The sequence below is a fragment of the Manis javanica genome, chromosome 11, assembly GCF_040802235.1.
Source record: "Manis javanica isolate MJ-LG chromosome 11, MJ_LKY, whole genome shotgun sequence".
NCBI classification, from domain to species: Eukaryota; Metazoa; Chordata; class Mammalia; order Pholidota; family Manidae; genus Manis; species Manis javanica.
In genome coordinates this window covers 98,340,896-98,356,947 of record NC_133166.1, presented here as the reverse complement: position 1 = coordinate 98,356,947, position 16,052 = coordinate 98,340,896, and the positions used below count along the sequence as shown (strand labels likewise).

The 16,052-nt window shown below is 42.4% G+C and overlaps 1 protein-coding gene across 8 annotated transcripts in view; it reads left to right on the top strand.

The window, feature by feature from the left end:
• The window catches only part of HHAT (hedgehog acyltransferase), a 309,565-nt gene that overhangs the window by 47,276 nt on the left and 246,237 nt on the right, over positions 1-16,052 (top strand). For 7 of the 8 annotated variants that reach the window (XM_073216981.1, XM_073216982.1, XM_073216978.1 and 4 more), the window contains exon 4: positions 3,737-3,850. The exons of the other annotated variant lie outside the window; for it this stretch is intronic. In XM_073216981.1, the coding sequence (XP_073073082.1) occupies positions 3,737-3,850 (114 nt within the window). The remainder of the gene's footprint in view (positions 1-3,736; positions 3,851-16,052) is intronic. 8 annotated transcript variants of the gene reach the window in all.

Here is a 16,052-nt window from a genome sequence, read left to right as displayed (position 1 = left end):
TGGAGACATGGGTGTGTGAGGAGGCAGACCACCCATTTCCTGGGTGGTGGCCACTCAGTCAGGACTCTGAGTCTGTAGGTGGGTGACTAGCACTCCCTCAGTATGTCTTTCCATTGGCCTGGAAAATAACTCTTTTTTCCACTCTCTGAAAGGATCTTAGACATCGGGCTAGGTCAGCCCTTTGTTTTACACACCAGAAGGCTCAGGTCCAGATAGTGAAGTGAGTTGTCCAAGTTTATCCAGGGGCAGAAGGGTGATGAGAACCTAGGCTAACTGATCTCACCCCTCCACCATTGTAAGGCTTACTGAATTACCCATTTGGTTAAGTCACGGTTTTTGCTGTCAAGCACTTACCATTTTTCCCCCTAGAGAGAAAACACATGAATTAATTATAATATAAAGTATGATAATAAATATGGCATGGAGTTGAGGTGTGAATGATACAGAAGGGCGGGCGTGCCGCCAGGCCCACCTGGAAGGGTGGGAAGGCTTCACACTTGAGCTGACGTCTTTGTGGTTAGGGTTGCATGAAGGAGGCACCCCGTAGGTTGGACATGATTCGGGCAGATAGTGGTGTGTGTGTGAGCGTATCTGTCTGTCTGGTTGTGGCTGGGAAGTCCAGGTAGAGGGATCAGCATCAGTAGAAACATCTTGGAAAAGAGCATCCACTTTGGGAACAGGTTTGAACAGGATTTGAAACTCAGCCCTGTGCCCTACTAGTTTTGAGCAAATAACTTGTCTACTCTGGCCTCTAATGAACTCATCTTTAACACGGAGCTAAAAAAAAAACTGAGGGTTGTTGCGAAGTCATCATTGGAAAACACATGCTCAGAATGCTAATCGGTTGGTTTATATGGGAAGGAGAGGTCGCAGTTATTCTAAGATATGCAGTTGAATCACACCACTCCCACCTCTCCTGCTCTGCGGTCGGTTTTCAGGGTGTCTTGACTGGGGGGTGTCGGTGTTGGTGCTGAGTTCCTCATGGGTGAAGAAAACTTCTAGGTCTTCCACGGTGCCTCTGTTCTGTTTAGGAAAAGAGGCAGATAAGAATCCCAAGCCCACACCCTTTCTTTGGTAAGAACAGGAAAAACTGTTTCACCAGAAATTTGGAATCATTATTTAAGATTCCCAGAACTATACTCTTTCTGTTTTGCCTGGTTACAGACTGAAAACCTCAGAATAATACCGTGACTATAAACTACTCTGTTTATTAAATTCCGGAGTCAAGGGGCTCCGAGTTGTCCATGGCGACTAGGATGATGTTTTCTCGTTTGTGACTATGAGGTGGTCAGATTTCGCTGTGTCCCTGCCCGGGAATGGTTTGGGGAGGGGTGAGCTGTTAAGGATTGTCTGGGATGGTGAACGTTCAGCCTTAGGGAGGCCTAATACGTGATGTAGATCTTTGCTACCGAAAATGTGGTCCTTAGGCCAGCCGATGTCATCTGGAAGCCTGGGGGTTTGTGAGAAATACAGATTCCCAGTGTCCACCCCAGACTTCCTGGGTCAGAATCTGCATTTTAGCAGATCTGTGTGCACACTGAAGTTGGAGAAGGACTGACACAGGAGACTGTGTGGATCACTGATTCAGTCTCCCCTTTATCCACGGAGAAGCCTTCCTGGTTCTGTCTGGTTAGAATTTATCCCTAGTTTATATTTGATTTCCTTGTGAACTGAAGAAGAGGTTTCTAAGTGGCTAAGAACTGTAGGGTACAGAAAGAAAATGTGGAAGGAACAGAATATAAAAAATTTTTTTTCTTTCTTTGGGACTTCAACATTTGCCTTGAAATGTCTGACTGTGCTTAAGTCTTTAAAGCTTTTATTTATAGAAGCAGGCAAGTCAACATTTTTCTTACCAGAATCATGAACTGCTAGATTTTGGCCATCTTGTTCTATTCATTGGCTTAGCTTTTCTGCCCAGTTACTTCCTTTAGGTAGGTACTTTCAATAGAGAGGGATAGACATGGGCAAGATGTTTTTATTTCCCCTGAATGGATATTTCTGGGGAAAGACCTAATGATGAAAGACCAAGTTTTTGTTGATGGAATTTTACCAGCACAGTTTTTCAGTAGTCCTGGGCCTTCTGGTAAAACATAAAGAGTTTTTTGGTTTCTTATATTTTATGAGATATTATGTCATTTTTTCCCTCATAAAAAATTAAACTTGGACAACTTTCAAAGCATAGGTAAGCCTGGGGTCATGAATTTTACATGTAATTCTTAGTGTGCAAAAACATTGCTTATATTTAAAAAGCCGAAATGTTGGAAGGTTTTTGAGGGCATATTAAAAAAATTCTGTCTTGACTTTTAGTGACTTTTTACCTGTCCCTGTTGTAAGTGGCATTTTACTAGCATGGCCTCATAACACATGACCTCGAACTTGTTTGCCTTTATTCAGTTAATTGACTCTCCACTCATCTGAAATTTCTGAGATGGGGAAATGAGCTCTGGGTCAAGGATCAAGAGTCAGGTCCAAGGTTTGGGTTCCCATCTCTGCTGCTCCATGGCTCAGTGGTGTGAACATGTTCTGGGCCCTGGGATAGTCATCTATAAATGCAAGGAACCAGGCGAGATCCATGATTTTCATGGGGACAGGGGCTCTATGAGCTGGTTGTGTGTGTATCAAGATCTTGAACGTGGGGAGCATGTTTTATTTAAAGATGTACGGTACTATATTTCCGTTTTTGGAAAATGGAAAAAAACCTTTGTTTATTTTAACAAGTGGCGCAATGTGATATATGATGCAATCTTATCTAGTTAACACAGAATGGCAGGCATGTGGGATCAGCAGTCAGAGGCAAGTAACAACTTTTAGTAAGAACTGCATGCCAGGTACTGTTTTAGACTTGGATGTACATACAGTCTCCCTTAGACCTCACAGACCCCTTAGAAGATCAGTTCTGTTAGATCAGTGATGATACCATATGAGCAGCTCCATCAAGGCGGTGCCAAGATGCCCACCGGCTAAGCTGCACTGCCCAGCTGAGAGTGGCCTGTCGCTGTGCTCATTCCCTCCACGCTCAGGTTGGCTGCCTGATCTCCCCAGTGCACCTGAAGCCACGGCTTTCAGTGTTAGCCCCCAGGCGTCCACATGTCCGATCTCGTCAGAGGTTTTCACCTGCTCCTGCCAGGGAGCCAAACCAGACGCCGAGCCCAGTGCAAATCCAGACATAGGGACTGATGGGCACAGTGCTTCCTGAAGGGAGGGGAAGTATATCATTTGTTCTTTCATCATAATCTCCCAGGGAATGATTTAATTTCTCTCTCAAATCATTCTGACTGTAAATGACAGCAAGATTTAATATGACTGACCTCAAGTAATTTTGTTAGTGTCCAATTTACCTTTCTCTTGTTAGTGACAGCATCTAGATAAATAAACTGTTGTTACCTCCATGCGTTAATTACTTGCACTATCTGTGTGATGCTCAGTAAATGAATGGAATTCTTTAAGCTTCTATTTCATCTTTTATGAAATAGGGATGGTAGTAGTTTCTATCCCACAGAGGGTCCAGGAGATCAGCTTTAACAAACACGCTTATTTGGAAAATGGCAATGAGACCAGCCACGCTGGAGGGGGGAGTACAGTGGGCAGGGGTGTGGCTGGAAGTGTTGTGTAAATGCCGTCTTATAGGGTATGGATTCACATCGGCCTTCTTTCCAGTTGTCTTACTAATGAATTTGTCTTCTGCCTTGGACACACCCTGAAGTCCCTCTGAGAAGTTACTGTTTTGGCCTTTTAGGACCAGACTGACTTTGAGTGGACCTTCTGGATGGAGTGGGGGAAGCAGCGGCTCTTGCAGCTCCTCGTGGGTCACATGGCTGTGTCTCAGCTGGCCACCTGGCTTGCAGGGCAGGTATGTTGATGTGCGTCCTTTCCTTTGGAGCCTCCTTCTCCTTTGCTCTTTGTGAAGAAAGAGTCCTGAGCTGTGAATCAGGAGACACGGGTATTAGCCTTGGAATTCTGGAAAAGTTGTGAAAGAGTTGTTAAAAATCAATAGGACACTTAAAAGTTTCATACATTCTTGTCCTGCACTTTACCATGTAATTTTTAAGACCATTGAATATGAAGGTTTTAGAATAAAGCTGACTTCAGATGGTATTCTTCAAGATCATTCCTAATCAAACCATCTGGTTTAAAAAAAGCCTGTTGTTGAGAATCTACGTCATTTCACTTACAAGTTCAGAAGAAAGTGAAGTGAACGATTTCATTAAGAAGGAGGAATAATTTTAATGTCAAGTAAATTATGCTATAGTAGCTGTTGTAAATCAGAATTCCAATAGCATTTCTCTCTTGCCTTGGCCTGGATTAGAGAACAAGGGACACTTAAAAAAGGATGTTTGAAAGAGGCTTTTGCAGGAGGGACAATTGAAAAGCTCTTCGAGCGTGTGGCTACCTAGGGACCTGAGATATTGTGATGAGGATCTTTCTGCTGCGGAGGGGCCAGCCTTTGTCTGGCATCTTCCTCCTGATATATGTGTGCTTCTTGCCTCAGAATTTCCTAATGCGAAAAGTTGAGTCTTTGCTTGGAAATCTACCCAGTAGAAACAAAATACAACTGAAAACTGACTTGGAAGTCAACCCAGGAAAAATGTTTGATTCTTAGAGATTCATGGAGGTGAAGAATTACAACAGGTGCCTCAGGCCAGAGAGAACAGAACATGAGCAAACAGGGTGCCATGTGGTTGGGGGATGTATATATACTGGATCAGAGCTATTTTTAGCTCCTTTCTGAAAACTGGCACTTTCTAAGCTTGCTTCTCATCCTAGAAGATGGGAAATCCCAGTGGCATGCTGACTTTCTTTATTTTATTTAAAATGTTGATTACTTTTTATACTCATGTGGTGTCCATCTCCTCAAACGGCAAAAGCTAAAATGTTAGCTGCTGTCGGATCTGCATACATTAAAAAAATTCTACTGAACTTTCTGAGCAGACCTAGCAATAAGTAATACATTTTTTAGGTGATCCTGAAGCTAGTGTGATTGCATCTCCCCGAATCCTCAGTAATGGGTTTCTTTTCTTCTGCAAATTTTTGTTTGGTGCTTTTCAAAAAGTTTTTGATTTTCTAGAAATTTGATTTTTAAAAATTTCTAGAAATTAACATTTTTATTTCTAACCAAAGTTTCACTGCTCATAGGTAAATGATATTATTACCCCTAGGTCTGTTTTCCCTTCTGTAAAATGAATAGCTCAATACTTGTCTTTTCTGCCTCCGTGAGGGGAAGATGAAATCTTAATCCATCATTTTCTGTAAAGTAGGGTTGATGAGACAGTATTCTTCTTCTCTTCCTCTATTAAAAAATGGTGAGCTTCATTTGATAGAAATGTCATTTAAAAGTTAAGGATGAAACATAAAAAAGATGGGACGAAGAGAAAGTACAGAAGAAATGGCAGAAATAACTCTAAATACGTCAGTAATCACAGTCAGTGTAAGTGGACACAATTCCCCCTTCCCCAGGAAAAGATTGTCTGACTGCATGAAAGAAAAACAAACAGAAATAAAGGAAAATAAAGAGATAAAACAGCCCAGAGATGTGCTTCTTAGCAAGATCTACTTAAAATGGAAGGACACAGAAAGTTTGAGAATAAGAGGATGGGAAAAGATGTTCCAGACAAATATAAGACTTTCCTTCCTCCTGCCCCCCCAAATACTGGTGCGGTTTTATTAACAGCTGGCAAAGAGCATTATCATTGTCCAAGAGGGTTATCGTTTAATGATAAAGAGTTATTTCATTAGGGAGATACTATACTTCCGAATTTGTTTCATGCAGAATATGCAAAGCAAAAGTTGATGAGTACCATAAAGATAAGTAGATAAGTCTACGATCATAGAAATTTTTAAAATAATTTCATCACTAATTGATATGTCATGTGCAAAAAATATAATAATAAGGAAAAATATAACTAATAAGCTTGATATTAGAAAAACCTGTAAATTATTGCATCCGACAACTGGAGAATTCACATTCTTTTAAAGAACACATGGGACATTTATAAAAGTAAACTACGTATTAGACCATAAAATAATTTTCAATAAATTTTGAAGTGTGTCTTTTATATAGGTTACCTTCTCTAATCCTAGTGCAATTGAATTGGTAACACATGATGACCTGAAAACTCTTAACTCATTTAAAAATTTAAAAAGAAAACATACTTTTAATAACTCATAGGTCAAAAAAGAGATCATACTGGAATTAGAAAACAGAAATGAATGAAATATCTTACATATCAAAACTTGCAGGGTACAGCCAGAGTAGGACATAATTGGAAAACATAACCCTACATTTTCATATTAAAAAGGAGGAAAGGCTGAGAATTAATGAGTTCAGCATACAGCTTAAGAAACTAGGAAAGAACAGCAGAAAAAAGGAAAAGGGAAGAACAAAAATAAGAGTAGAAATTAATGAAACAATGGCAAGATCGGTCAAGAAGAAAAGATAATACACAAATAACTAATACCAGTTAATGGAAAAACAGATGAAAATATATAGTAAGGGAATATTTTGTACAAATTTATGCCAGTAATTTTGAAATCTTTGGCAAAGCTAATTCCTAGAAAATGTAACTTACCTTGGGTTTATCGGGGTGATCATTTCACAGTGTTTACAAAGGTCCATCATTATGTCGTACACCTGAAACTAATATAAAAAATGTATGTCAGTTATACCCCAATAAAACTTTTTTAAAAAGAGGAAAAAGAAAATAAACTTACAAAACTGACTCACGAGAAAAAGGAAAAGACTGAATAGTGCTATATAACCATGAAAAGAAACTGAGCAGTAGCTAAAAATGCACTCTAAGAAAAACTAGTCTAATATGCCAATCGGGCCATATATCCAAGGCACAAATTATTAAACTCTTTCCCAGATTTTTTCAGAAAAGAGAAAAAGAGGGAACAATCATTTTGTGAAGGTAGCATAAAATTCATACCAAAATCAGGGATATGCTCTACCAGACATTATGACTAAGAAAGATATGATTAGGACACTGTTGTACTGGCACATGGATAGAAGGACACATAGACCAATGGAACAGAGCAGAGTTTAGCAGTTACCTAGATATTGATGAAATCTTGATTTACGGAATAACTGGCATTGAAGATCACAGTGGAAAAGAGGAGCTACAGAGTGCTGGCACAATTGTTTAGTCATATTGTCATTTTAGGGTGAATTAAAGACTTAAAAACAAAAGTATAAAACCTTTAGAAAGTGTGTTGTAGGAGAATCTCTCTTGATTTTAGGGTAAGAAAGATTTCTGTAAACAGGCACAAAAAGTGCAGATTGTAAAGGAAAAAATAGGTAAGTTTAACTACATTAAGTCTAGTAACTTATCAATGCATAATAATATGTAATAATCAATGTACATCTTTGGGTGTATTCAAAGACACAGTGAAGAAAGTGAAAAGGCGAATCACTGATTGAGAAGTTACTGCAACCTGATGAAGGATTAGTATTTAGAATATGTAAAGAATTTCCTAAAGGAAAGACAAATTGCCCAGTAGAAAAATGACACCATATGTGATCAGGAATGTGCAGAAGAGGAAACACAAATGACCAAAAAACTTAAGAAAACATGTTCAATTCATTAGTAATCAGGAAATGCATCTTAAAACAATGAAACGCCATTTCATGCTTTCTAATTTGGCAGAGCCAAGACAAAACAAAAATCCCCTGATCATATCCGGCACTGGCCACCTGAACTTATCCCGAGAAGTTGTGAGTGTGTATTGGTATAGCTTCTTTGCAATACACTATTAAAGCAAAAAAAAATGGCCACTACTACCAGTGCCCATCTTGACATATTCCGTGGAGAAGCTCTTTTCTGCCAACCAGGGGCTGTGAGCCAGGACATTCACTGCCGTGATGTTTATAATAATGAGGAGCCAGAAGCAATCCAAACGCCCATGGATGAATTGTAGTGAATTTATTCCATGCAGAAGAATGAATTATAGCTCTAATGATCAACGTGGATGAATTTCTGGACGATGACACTGAGCTAATAAGGCCAGCTGCAGAAGAATCTATCAGCTGTGATCCTGTGTGGGCAGAAAGCTCAGAAGTGTGCGAACTAAAGGCATCCACCTATATGATCACAAGGATGAGATAACCATGCAAACAAAAGTTAGGATAGTGGTCACGTCTAGCTGGGGAGGGAGGTGGATAGAACTGGGGATGGGAGAGATGCCCAGGCCCCTGCCTTTTTTTTTTTTCTTTGACAATTTATTTACTTATTTATTTTTTTGAGGTATTCTTGGCATATGCCCACCAAGCTGGTGGTGGGCATGCACTAACTATTTCAGTATTCTGTATACCTTACAAACTTTATTCCTTTCTCTGTGTTTGGTATTTGATATATTTTTAACTGACGTGTGGAGGAATGAAGTGATGGGCAGAGGGGAAGGTGAGGTTGCGCCGGACACACTGAGCTGTCCCCGGCCTGCCTTCCCCAGGCTCTGCCTTGTGCACCAGAGCCAGCGTGGCCCTGTCTGGTCTCCTTTGCCTCCCATGCTGTTCTTGCTCCTTCCTATTCACATGCTATACATCAGTGTTTCTCTAGCTGTTTGTCATTATTGCCCCCACTCCAGGAGCTTTTTCAGCTATTTTTTTTTCTCTAATCGTCATTGATTCTCTATGAAAACTCAATACCACAGATATGCCATCTGCCTGTTATGCACTGTGTGCACAGCTGAGCTTTATGCATGAAGAATAAGGTTCCCTTGTCCCTAGGAACCAACGCCCCCTCCCCTGGAGGAAATAGAAGCCCTGTGGAGACTTCTAGATGTAGAGTAACTGCTCCTGCCTGGGTGCTCCTCCCTCTTTCCAAATTCATTCCATCGCCAGCTCCTGTTCTGCACTTCCTGCCACGAGACTACCCAGATCGGGAGACGGGTGTTCCTCCATTTAACGTGCTTGAGGCTTTGAGCTAAGGCTCTTTCCGTGTCAGGAGGCAGCCGTGGTCAGGAGCACTCAGATGAACCCCAGCTTTGCTGCCTTCAAGCTGTGTGATCTTAAGCGAGTTTGTGAATATCCCTGAGCCTGTTTCCTCATTTATGCAGTAGGGATGGTACCGCTTGCTTCTTGGGGCAGTGGTGAGGGTCTGATTTTTTCAAGGTTATGCTTGCATGTGGCACAAACCAAGAAGTGGCGGCTGTGGCTGTGGTCTGTGGGTGTTTGCCGTGTGCCATGACTGGTCTGCGTGGGTGTTCCCGGGAGGAGTTCCTCGACGGTGCTCAACAAAGGAGGCACCTGTGTTGAGATTCCAGAAGCCGGAGGGCAGAGGCTGGCTGTTCCACGGTGCCCACATTCCTGCTGGGAACGTCTGTCTCTGACCCTGTGTCAAGCTTGGGCTGGGTTGTGGGGGAAAGGGTTGGGAGTCACAGTCCCTTCCCCTCGGGTAGGTGAGAGAGAAGTTACAGAGGGAACCACACACTGATCTGGATCCTGCCTCCCATGGGGTGGTGGGTTGGGTGCCTGGGAGACAGAGTGGGCCACATCTGCCTCGGGAGGTCAGGGAAGGCCTCCGAGGAGGTGGCTTTTGAGCTGTGACTTGCAGGAAGTGGAGTTGTTTGCTTATTTTGGTTTCCTGCATCTTGTTATCAGGCATGGGTGGACAGTGGAGTTGTCTTGGTATCTGCTGAGCACATCTTATCCAAAGTCAGTAGGAGGGGCTCTTTGCACTTTTCTTGGAACGAGGCAGTGTTAGCGCTGAGTCACCTCTGTGTGTGTGTCTCTCCCATCCACTTTGTGATCACAGGTTTGATTTGTGTGACAGCTGGTGGGCAGGGTTCTGGCTGTGGCCGGGGCACAGTGCTCCTTTCTCTGAGTCAGCTTGGCCCCCATGTAAGTACGAGCCACAGCTCCGACCCCATCAGCTTCGTGCTTTCACCACCTGGACTGCATGTTCCCGACGGCCTTAACTCGGGTAGATGTTTTTGGTACTTACTCAGGGTGGAGGATTTGGGCTGCAGTTGTCTTTAATTTCCCCCTTTTCAGAGGCACCATGAACTATGGATGGTGCTGTGCAGGGATGGGCATTCGCGGTTCTTTCTGTTAAATCCTTAAACCCTGAAGGATGCTTGCACCTCCGCCTGCTATGTAATCTCATCTCTCCCTTTGCCAGGTCCCCTTCCTCCCAGAGAGGGGGAGGTTATTTTCTAAAGTGTGGTTCGTTCACCCTTCCTTCCTTCCTTCCTTCCTTCCTTCCTTCCTTCCTTCCTTCCTTCCTTCCTTCCTTCCTTCCTTCCTTCCTTCCTCCCTCCCTCCCTCCCTCCCTCCCTTCCTTCCTTCCTCCCTCCCTCCCTTCCTCCCTCCCTTCCTTCCTTCCTTCCTTCTTTCCTTCCTTTTTATTGGCCATGACAAGTAAAACTTCCCACCGATCTCCCTGGCCAAGGTTCAGGGCCTTTTCCCTGGATAGCTTTCTCTCCTGGTTTTGGCGAGACTACATGAGGGCTCAGTGTCCTGGAGGGGGGGCTGAGTAATGGCTCTGAGCTTTGACTGCGGGTTTGTTTTGGTTGGATTACATGTTGGGTATGTCAGACAATCGCCTCCATTCTTGAACCCCCCTGTGGCCTCACCACCTCCTGAGACATTGCGTTCTCTGACCTCAGAACTAAAAATACCCCTGCTTGAACCCCTTTTGAGAAGGCAGCCTGGTGTGGGGGCTGAGGGTGGGTGCTGCTGGTAAACACAGAGCAGGGTTTCCACTGTACCTCTGACTGGCAGAAGCCACATCATTAGCATTAGCTGAACACAACTGGCTGAGCTCATCTGCCGCAGCACCGAAAAGCGGGGTCCCGTGGTGTTGGCTGAGACGAATGAACTCATCTCTGGAAGGCCACGGTGAGCAGATGCTCCCTGCCATCATGTCAAAACCGCACACCTAATAGGAATCTCACGCGTTAATGGTCTTCCTGGAACCAGGCTCCTCCACCTCTATCCGTATCCTGGACATGCACATCTAGGAGGCATGGGCCACTGGCCTTTGCTCCCACAAAAAACAGGCTAGATTGCAATTGTTTGGAATCTGGGATGGTTTTGTTTTTTTTCCCTGTTTGTTTGGAGAGAGATTTATATATATTTTCAGTAGCAGCTGCAATTGATTATGTAGTATGTAGTAAATTATGCTGTGCATAAGGATTATTGATTGACACCTTTTATTTATTTCTCAAACAACACCCCCACTGAGTGGTTTCTGGGCAGATGTACAAAAATAATTAATACACAGCACAGACTGGTATGGTTGCCAACAGGCGTCCTCACCAAGGCTTTACGCTTCTGCTCTTCCCCACAGAGGCAAGCTAATGAGGGAAATCGTTCAGGCACGTCCCATTAGCACCGGTGCCCACAGCTCAGAACGAGCTGAAGTAGACAGGAAGCAGAGATGGTGTGAGAGGGGCCTTGTCCGCCAGCTCTTTCTGTGGCTGGCTTCTGACTCCCTACACAGAAGACGTGCAGAGGAAGAGAGGACCAGCCCATGGTCTTTTCTCAGGGGTGCTGATTTCAGCCTTGGAAATATGCCAGCTCAGTAGGTTAGCCTCCCAGAAAGACCGCCCTGGGGTGATAGGCAGCAAGTTGTAGCACAGATGTCTGCTTTCAGAGGTCGGTGCCTGTGCCCTAGCAGTTGGGAACTCTTTGTGAGACATCCTGGCACAGGTAGAGTTTGTAAGAGACCCAGTGAGTGGCGTACAGGCATGCACAGTGAGATAGAAAGTGCTTCCCTTTTATCTCATCTGCCTCAGGGAAGCAGCCTTTGTTTGTAAGAGGTTAAATGGTACAGATAGACTTTGGAAAGAGCTGGTTTTCACCTAGGGGGACTGAAAAATCCCCACATTTTGGTGCTAATTTCTTGTTACTTCTTAGTAATGACTACCAGGTCAAGTCCCAGACTTGGGGAAGGCTATTCATCCACCTGTACAACCAGTATCTATGACACACTTGCTATACGCGAGGTACCATGTTAGAGGCTGGGCTTACATTATTGTAATAGGGACAAGGCACGATGTTAGCCTGCTCAGAGAAGCTGCCATGTAGACATTCGGTTATGCCCCATTTGAGAGGTGGCTCGGGGTGAACACAGGGCAGAGGGAGCAGAGGGCAGGGCTACCTGCCTGGTTCAGTCTGGAGCAGTGAGCACTGTGTCCCACCGAAAGGCCGCAGTATTCTCAGTTTGGCTTTATCTCAACTGCCACAGCATTATAGTTCCTTTTTTATTGTTAGACTTCTACAAGTTTCTCCTCTTCCCCTGCCTTTTCATCTTCAGTTCAAAACTGAAGAGCCTGGAATATAAAGCGCTAAAGGGGTCAGGATAGTTGTGACAGGCTGGCACCCTGTACCCCTCCCAGGCTCGCTCACCACACCTTATTCTCAAGCTTCAGGTTGCTCACACTTTGATAGCCTTTACATGAGCATTGTGGGTGCAGATTAAAGCCCCGGTGAATACTTGCATGCGTCCCAGATGACTCAGGTTAAACATAGGAACAACACCAAGTGTTGGTGAGGATGTGGCTGAACTGGTTCTCTCACATGTTGCTGGTGGGAATGTAAAATAGCCACTCTGGAGAAGCATTTGGCTGTTTTTTATAGAACCAAACATGCAACCCAGCAAGTACATTCTTGGGCATTTATCCCAGAGAAATGAAAACTGATTTTTACACAAAAACCTATACACATATGTTCATATCCATTTTATTCATAATAGCCAAAAACTGGAAACAGTCCAGTTGTCCTTAAACAGGCAAATGGTTGAACAGGCAGTGTGGTACATGCACACCATGGAATACTACACAGCAATAAAAAGGAGCAGAGCTTTGATGTAGCAGCGACTTGGATAAATCCCAGGGAATTATGCTGAGGGAAAAAAGCCAAACCCAGAGGTTACATACCGTATAATTTTTGAAATGACAGCTTTAGAAATGGAAAATATATTAGTGGTTTCCAAGGGTTAAGGATGTGGGGTAAAAGGCAGGGGGAAGGAGATGTGTATGGTTATAAAAGGGTAGCACAAGAGATCCTTGTGGTAATGGAGCTGTTGAGTATCTTTACTGTGGTGGGTGCTGAACCCATACATGTGATAAAATTATATAGAATTAACACATATACATACCGGAGTACAAATGAAACTGGGGAAACCTGAGTAAGTTTGGTGGACTGTAGCATTGTTAATATCCTGGTTGTGATATACACTATTTCTGCAAAATGTTACCATTGGGGGAAACTGGGTAAAGTGTAGATGGAATCTCTCTGTTTATTATTATTTCTTATAACTATAGGTGAATCTATATCTCATTAGAAGTCTCAGTTAAAAAAAAACCATTTTGCCAAAGTAATCTTGAGAAAGAAGAACAAAGCTGGAGGCCTCATGCTCCCTGACTTCTAACTATGCTACAAGCTAATCAAAACATTATGGTTCTGGCACAAAAAGAGACACATAGGTCAATGGAATAGAACAGAGAGCCCAGAAATAAACCCACACTTACACGGTCAGTTAATATATGACAAAGGAGGCAAGAATATACAGTAAGGGAAAGACAGTCTCTTCAATAGAAGGGTGTTGGTGAAACTGGACAGCCACATGCAAAAGAATGAAATGGCACCAACTGTCTTAACAGCCTGCCCAAAAACAAAGTCAAAATGGATGAAAGACTAAATAAAAGACCTGAACCCATCAAAGTCTTAGACGAAAACATAGGCAGTAAAATTTTGAACATGGGCATTAGTAATTTTTTTGTGGATATGTCTTCTCAGGCAAGGGAAACGAAAGCAAAAATAAACAAGTGGGATTACATCAAACTAAAAAGCTTCTGCACAGTAAAGGAAACCATCAACAAAATGAAAAGGCAACCTACTGAGTTGGAGAAGATATTTGCAAATGATAGATTTGATAAGGGGCTAATATCCAAAATATGTAGAGAACTCATACAACTCAACCCTCAAAAAACAACCTGATTAAAAAATGGGCAGAGGACCTGAATAGACATTTTTTCAAAGAAGCCATACAGATGGGTAAGAGACACGTGAAAAGATGCTCAACATTGCTAATCATCTGGGAAGTGCAAACCAAAGCCACAGTGAGATAACATCTTACACCAGTCAGCATGGCTAACATCCAGAAGATAAGAAATAACAAATGTTGGTGAGGATGTGGAGAGAATGGTATCCTCATGCACTGTTGGTGGAAATGTAAATTGGTGTAGCCACTGTGGAAAACAGTATTGAGGTTTCTCAAAAAACTAAAATAGAAATACCATATGACCTGGCAATTCCACTTCTGGGAATTTTCCCCAGAGAAAATAAAAACACTAATTTGAAAAGGTATATGCACCCCTGTGTTTATTGTAGTATTACTTCAAATAGCCAAGATATGGAAGCAACCTAAGTGTCCATCAGTAGATGAATGGATAAAGAAAATGTGGTGCATGTATGTGTAAATGGAGTATTACTTAGCCATAAAAAAGAATGAAACCTTGCTATTTGTGATAACACAAATGGACCTTATATTAAGTGCAATAAGTCATGCAAACAAATACCATGTGATTCACATATGTATGGAATCTGAAAAACAAAACAGATGAAAAACAAAATAGAAATAAACTCATAATGTGGAGAACAGACTAGCAGTGCCTTGGGGGGGTGTCAGGCAGGGGGATGGGTAAAATAGGTAAGGGTGATAAAGAGGTACAAACTTCCAACTAAAAATTAAATTAGTCACATGGATGAAAGTATGTCACAGAGAATGTGGTCATTAATATTGTAACATCTTTGTGTGGTGACAGATGGTAACTGTAATTATTGTGGTGAGCATTTAGCAATGTGTGTAGTTGTCAAATACCTATATTGTACACTTGAAACCAATATATTTTATATCAATTATATTTCAATAAAAATATGGTTACATAAAAAAATAAAGCATTGCATAAATTAATGCTTGATTGGAATTTAAAGTTCTAAATTAGAAACATCATAGTTCAATGTTAAATTAAGGTTATGTTTTATTAAATTAAGGTTTGTACACTTTGCTTGGTCAGCACAATTCTTTGTGGCTTCTTTTCAAGTGACCAGTAATTCCCAATGGCAATCATCATGTGGACCTCTTGATTTAAATGAATGGGCTATTTTGACTTTCCAGTGGATTTTAAAAACTTGAGCTTGACCTAGATTATATGTGTGACCCAAACTGTGTGTATCTCCCCAGATTGACCTGAGAACCTGGGGGGAGAAAAGCCCATTTAGGTGAGAATCAGAAGAATTGGTTTGGAATAAAACAGAACCCATTTTATTTTATTTTTTTGAAAAGTTAAAAGATTCCTGGAGTATTTGGCGTTAGAGCCTTGGTACCTGATATTTAACCATTTTCACTTAAGAGGCAGACAAAAGTTTGATAGATGACAAGCAAGCACTTTTGGAGTAGAGATAGGTGGGCTGGGCTCTCTGTAAACTTATGTATATGAAAATGGTCTTTGAAACACTTGGGAAAAGCCCTCCTCCAGAGAAGCAGACCATGCAAGATGCTGCTTGCTCTGAAAGGCAACATCGCCCTCCCGTTTCTAGCCCCTTCTCTGTACTGCTGCTTCCAGTTCTGGGTGTGGGAGGGTTGGCGGGGGAGGATAGTGGTTGGAGGAGGTGTGGCCAAAGGGCTGCATGGACAGTGGGCGCTGTCCTGCTCTGAGGCCAGTCAGAGGACAAGGCATGAGAGGCTCATCCTGCTCCATCAGGATTTCAGAAGGGTCATGGGGCTGGGGTTCCAACTGCATTTTATAGGCAAAGTATGAAAATCAATATTTTAGTGGGATTCTAATTTATACAACGGTTTTCATAGGTGGTTGTTTTTGCAATTTTCACATATTTTCCTTTTTGTCCCCTGTCTGCTGTGGATGTATAATAGCAGAGTTGTCTTCACCCACTGGGGAGAATGAGGAGAGGACAGGAGGGATGGCAGAGAATGTGAGGTCAACGTGAAAGTATTTTCTGTGATGTTGTAGAGAGAATGGTGCTACTTGTCCACCATTGTGTTTGGCAGGAGGAAGACAGTGGGGGATGAGAATATGGCACAAATTGGTGT